This window comes from Epinephelus fuscoguttatus, linkage group LG20, assembly GCF_011397635.1.
Source record: "Epinephelus fuscoguttatus linkage group LG20, E.fuscoguttatus.final_Chr_v1".
Lineage (NCBI taxonomy): Eukaryota > Metazoa > Chordata > Actinopteri > Perciformes > Serranidae > Epinephelus > Epinephelus fuscoguttatus.
Window position 1 is genome coordinate 10,721,607 of NC_064771.1, and position 6,263 is coordinate 10,727,869.

The 6,263-nt window shown below is 41.9% G+C and overlaps 1 protein-coding gene across 1 annotated transcript; it reads left to right on the plus strand.

Moving 5' to 3' along the window:
* Positions 1–911: 911 nt before the first annotated feature.
* LOC125880525 (somatostatin receptor type 2) lies at positions 912–4,370 on the plus strand. Its single transcript, XM_049563082.1, has one exon. It carries the CDS (start codon positions 1,336–1,338, stop codon positions 2,368–2,370), a length of 1,035 nt encoding a protein of 344 aa, XP_049419039.1. The 5' UTR covers positions 912–1,335; the 3' UTR covers positions 2,371–4,370.
* The last annotated feature ends 1,893 nt before the right edge of the window (positions 4,371–6,263 follow it).

Sequence of the window (6,263 nt, forward strand, 5' to 3'; positions counted from 1 at the left end):
AACATGCTGGAGGTTTTCTCTGGGATGTTCCTGGGGTATTCCAGCTATGCATGTCAGAGCTGCAACAGGACGGAGGTCATCGCTCATCCAGAGTCTTTATCTTGCTAACCCCCCCATCTACCCCTCTCTCTCTTTCTCCTCTTTTCCATCTTTTCCCCTTCCTTCCCCGCACACTCTCATCTCCTTTTCGCCCTTTGCTTTTCCTCTTTCACCTCTCTCTTTGTGAAGTATGGAAAACAAGGAGGAAAAGTGGGAGAAGAATGGAAGGAGTCAAAGAAGCAAAAACAGCATCCCATGTCAAATGTCAAAAAACAAAAGCCCTGAAAAAACACACAGCAGACTTCTATTTCCTGATGGCAGATTTACACAGTCTGGGTTGTAAAGGTGGGTGGCCCGAGCAACAAGATAGTGTTATTGTGTGTGTGTGTGTGTGTGTGTGTGTGTGTGTGTGTGTGTGTGTGTGTGTGTGTTTAGGGTTAGTTGTATGACCCCCCACTGAACTGTGAAGGAGGACAGGATGAAGAGAAGGAAGAGGAGCACAGGGGTGGAGTGGAGAGAGACAAAATGGATGGTGTGGAGGGGGGGTGAAGTAAACAGAAGCAGAGGGGAGAGAAGAAAGAGTGGAGAGAAAAAGTTATGAAAACAAAAGTATTGTAGCAGATGGGGGCCAGGGTTTACCTTGGAAACAGCATTACGGCAGAGGAACTGGGGGAGTGTTGAGGAATTGAGAAAGGGGCGTGAGCCAAGCTGGAGTTTATCACAATCTCTGGAGACTGATGAACCGGGGGGGGGGGGGGGGGTGTCCACACACACACACACACACACACACACACAGCAGCAGACACACTCCTCACACACTATGGGGGGAAGAGATATAAAAGGGCTCCCAGGGAGAAAGAGTGGTCAGGCAAGCATCTGAGTGTTCGTCCTGCTCATTTCCACACTGCAGAGTGTGTTTACGGGAGTGTGTGTGTGTGTGTGTGTGTGTGCACATTGGTATCAAAGAAAAAGCGTGCTGACTCCACCACAAAGGAATAAACTTTGACAGGTTTTTTTTAAAAGATAAAAGGAGGTAACGATTGACTGGATGGGGAAATTTGGAGAGTTGCTGAAGCCCGGCTGCTCTTGAACCTGAAAACGGTGTTTGATTTTCAGGTTTTTCGGTTGACTTGTTTACTCCTCTCCCTCTGAGTACTTCCACCACAGGGAGTCAAGAGGTGTCTCTTGAGCTGCTCACAGAGGAATTTAAACAGAAGCAGAGATTTTCTCCCTCTGAGCTGCCACTGCTCTGACTGTAATTTTACACTTTTATTCTCTTTCTTGATCAATTATTTGATGCGCAGCGGCAGGATGGATGCCTCATTCTTATCAGATATAGACTACAATCACACCTATGTGGATGAGCATTTTTTCTTGGAGGACAATATTGACGGCTTCGGCATCACCATGGCTATGCTCTACTTGGTGGTTTGCATCCTGGGACTTGCTGGGAACATCCTCGTTATCGTTGTCATTTTGAAATTGGACAAGATGTCATCTTCCACAACAGTGTACATTTTCAACCTGGCGCTAGCCGACGGACTCTTCATGGTCGGTCTTCCATTCATTGCAAGCCAGAACTTCCAGAATGAATGGATGTTTGGTGACATAGCGTGCAAAGTGGTCATGGTGCTGGACGGCATCAACCAGTTCACCAGCGTCTTCTGTCTGACGGCAATGAGCATCGACCGCTACATGGCACTGGCTGACCCGCTTCGGTTTGCTCGTTGGAGAACGCCTCGCTGGGCCAAAATCATCTCGGCGTTCCTGTGGCTGTTCTCCCTCCTCACCATCCTCCCCATGGCGCTTCACTTCTCAGCTGATCAAGGCCTGTGCATACCAGACCTTGCATCAGACACCTGGTGGCTCGGCGTCTTGTCTTACACCTTCGTCATGGGGTTTGCTTTGCCGTTCACAGTCATGATGGTCGCCTATGCGGCGCTGCTGTACACCCTTTGGTCCCAACGGTTCCGAGGGCAGACGCGGAACCACGAGAGCCACCGGCTGGAGAGACAGATCACCAAAATGGTCATCGCAGTGGTGGTGGTATTCGGGATCTGCTGGCTGCCATTTTACACCTTCAACTTCTGCTCCCTGTATCAAAATGGCCCGATCCTGACTTTCACCAGAGCTTTTGAGTTTGTGGTCCTGCTGTCGTACTCGTGGAGCTGCGCTAACCCCATCCTCTACGCTTGCCTCTCTGACACCTTCAGGAAGCACTTCCGCACACTCCTCTGTCCTGCTGCCAAGTCATCTCCCAGCATGCCGTGCAACACTGAACGGTATGACTTAAATGACACAGGTGTGCAGGATGTGACAATTCTAGCATAGTGAGATGAGGAAAAATAGACTCATCATATTACTCCCTTTCCTGTCATGATGCACTGCATGATAGTCCTTTAACCATATTTTCTTATTTGATGGTTTGTAGATATGTGATATATTCTTACTTTGTTTTTTATTTCCCCCGTTTAAGTTGACATGTATTAAAGTTCTTAAATTTTATTGTCCTACGTTTTCAGATTTGCTGAATTTGAGGTGATTTTGCTCATAACTGTCTTAAATGTAGATGTTTGATCAAGTCTCTGTAGATTTGTGAGACTTACAACACATTAGTGTTGCAGTGGCACTCTCAGAAATTTTTCATAGGGGTGACCAGATAGGACCACTGAAAATCTTGGGGTGACACACCAAAACCAAAAGCCATAACTGGATTTCAGGAATTCAGTTACACTGTTATAGTTTACAGGCTAGTTAAAAACTACTGCAATATGGAGGGCTAAGGAATTGTATACCGATACTTTCATTTCTTATTTTACAGTTAATGTAACTGATTACCTGATGTGTATACCTAATACCGGTACAGTTAACATTTTGAGTAATCCTGTTTTAATGTCTTATCTATCTGTATATACATGTTAGGCAATTCATTGTTCTTCACATAAGTTGTCCTTTTCCTTAGAAAAAGACAGACTACAGCTTTAATTTGAAGGGTTAAGTTTTAAGGAACAGAACATTTACAGGGACCAAATCTTCTCAAGTTTAGGGGAGACTTGTGTGTACCCATTGAACCCTTTTTCACTCAGATATCTTAAGGTGAGAGTTTAAAGGAGCCCTTTGAAAATGGCCCTGCCAGTTGTTCCCTCGCCAAAATTGACCCTAACTTTGCAGCGCTATTTTGCACCTTTCCTGACAAGCTATACTGACATGGTTGTTACCAATGGATGTCTGAGGTTGTCTAGTTTCATAAGATACTACCTTCACACCACAGCCAACATGAATGGGTCCCAGCCTGTTTAAGATAATGTTGCCCTCCAAATATTTTTGCCAGTGGTGGGGCAGCAATTGTATTGCACCTTAGGTGCGCCACTGTTGATATGATCACCCAGCTCACTGTTTGAGTACTGTACGTGAGTCTTTCTGAAATGCGGATCTTCCTCTTTTCCCTGTCGAAATGAAAAAGTTGCCCTTGTACTTTGCAGTTTCTCAGAGTTTCCTTCACAGAGTAGGAAGAAAAATGCTCATCAAACAGCATAATATACTTTGACTTTCGGTAACACAAATCCCCCGTCTTGACGGGGTAGAAGTCCACCTCCTGCTCTGTCTGACTCAGACCTGTTGTATAAATTGTTTTCTAATAACTCAGACCGCTTAGGCAACCTGCTCCGCCGCATCTCCTGTTCTACAGCATTTTACCAGAACTAATGAAATGAGGCACAAGAGGGATGAAGTGTAGACAGGTGGAGTGTAAACAGAATAACATGGGACACATGCCTGTGGCCAAACACCAGCACAAAGACATGCACAGACAGCTCCTCAACTCCCACAGCTGGATTATGTCTGAGTGGCTTTAAGTGCGGGAGACCGTCAGATGAGTGTGTTTGTGCCTGGGTGGCCATGTGCATGCACCTGCACACATGCATATTAGGAGCTGTGTGCGCCTCAGGCTTACTGTGGTATTCTGCTTGAACCTGACTTACTGAAGAGGATTTCCAAAGGATTTTGTGGGGAAATGAACAGCATAAAAAGAAAACACATGTTTCCACATTCTTTACTGAGGTAGTGAGTGAAAAAACACACCAGCACTTGTCTTGTTTTGATAAGTTGTATATATATGGATACTAGTATTATTTTTTTCTGTGTCCTTGTCAAAGGTTGATTGTCACAACAGATGTTGGCTGTCAGTTATCAGTGATGTAAATATGTATAAATGAAAACAATTGTGTTTATGACAATCTGTATTTTACTCACAAAAACACATGCTCTGTAAAGGCAGTTGTGCCGTACTCACTCTTTATATAAGCATTTCTCAGATCCTATTGTTAAAGTATACTGACTGTAAATAAACATAGTTGCTTGTGTTTTAAATGTGTCTGTTTTCATATTTCAGTGCGCAGGAATGAACCACATACATCAATATGATACACTCTGTTTCCTTGTATGGATGCCAGGGAATTTAATGAAAAGATTAAGAGACAGTTTCAGAAATTACTCTATGAGTCTTACAATATCTTACAACTCTGAGTATTTCTATTTTGTGATACTACTATTCCACCACATAACAGAGGGATATATTCTAATTTTTACTCTACTTTTACACTAAATTTTTGAGTTAATTAAGATTTCACATAAAACAACATACAGTAGTGGAAAGTAGCTAAATACATTTACTCAAGTACTGTACTTAATTACAGACAGTATTTCCATTTTATGCTACTACTTATACTTCTACCCTTCTACATTTATCTGACAGCTAATGATTACACATAATCATAGATGATCAACCAACAGAAGGACCAGCATGTAAAATACACCTCGACCAGCAACAACATAAACATGCTTCTTACCTGTATATGCATCAAATGTGATTATCCAACAATACATTTATATAATAAAAACACTGAGAGAGGTAGGGGCGTAAATATAGACAGTGCGGTTGCACTGGGGCCCATGGGCTGGAGGGGCCCGACTGCCACCTGGAAATACGCCCGTGTTCAAAGAAGAACTCACATTAAAACAAAAATGGTGCTATTTTCCATACATGCCCGAAATAAGGAAAAGCCATCTCCATCATGGTTTTCTGGTTTTGTAAAACAGTGTCAATCTATAACAAATTATAAACTTATTCTACATAAACTACTTAAAAAACTATAATTTACCAATAAAAGACTATCAAGTTAAACTCATAATTTCCTATTTTCTTTTGTAGATTTGTCCTAAACAGATATGTAATGATGATCGCTGTGTAATATGTAGGCCTATGTTAATGTGTCCAGTATCAAGTATCTGCAAGTGGATGTAATGTAAAAGCAGCAATAAGACACACTGTTGCTAAAACACCTAAACTGTGTGTGTGTGTGTGTGTGTGTGTGTGTGTGTGTGTGTGTGTGTGTGTGTGTGTGTGTGTGTGTGTGCTTCATAACTTGTAACTAGGGTGTAATAGGGCCGCTCATAAGAGTGTGCACTGGGGCCCATTGTAACTACCTTATGCCACTGGAGAGAGGCCATTCTGCATGACAATTACTTTCAAGTATTTTGTTGTTAATACTTCTATACTTTGAATGCAAGGCTTTATTATAACAGTTTGGTATTGATACTTTAACCTAAGTAGTACTACAATATATTCAAAAAATATTTCATTTAAAAACATGTATTTTAATTGTTGAAGATAGAGCCTGCTTTTTTAGATGTCTATGAGTTGTTAGCAGTTCCACTGAAAAGAGCTTTACCACAGCTTTATTAAAATAGCTGTTTATCCAGTATTTCAGAAAGATTAAAGAAAAGTCCAAATATTAAATACAGATTTATGTAGCAAAACTTTGTTTGTCTTCTTTCCTCGCCAATTAATCATCTCACGACTCCTCAGATTTATTGCGTGACCTTTTGGAGAGGTTGACCTCTTGTTTAAGAACCACTGGGCTGAAAAGTGCCTCCACTCTGACCAGCTACAACAGTAACATGTTGCTTTCATGTTGATGCATCAGTATAAATGTTCTTAAAATGTTTTTCTGCAAAACAAGTAACTTTTGATTCTTTATGTTTGAATTACTCTAAATAAAAATTTGATTGCAGGACTTAAACAGAGTAGTTTTACACTGTTATAATCATACTTATATTGAAGCAAAGAACACATATTCCTCCACTGCAATAGCCAGCAGCAGGGGCGGAACCAGACATTGTAAAGATTTGGGGTTGAGCCCAAACCTTGAGGGCTCTAGGGGCAT

Coding starts and splice junctions, on each gene's coding strand:
- LOC125880525 (XM_049563082.1), top strand. CDS start 1,336: ATGCGCAGCGGCAGGATGGATGCCTCATTCTTATCAGATATAGACTAC.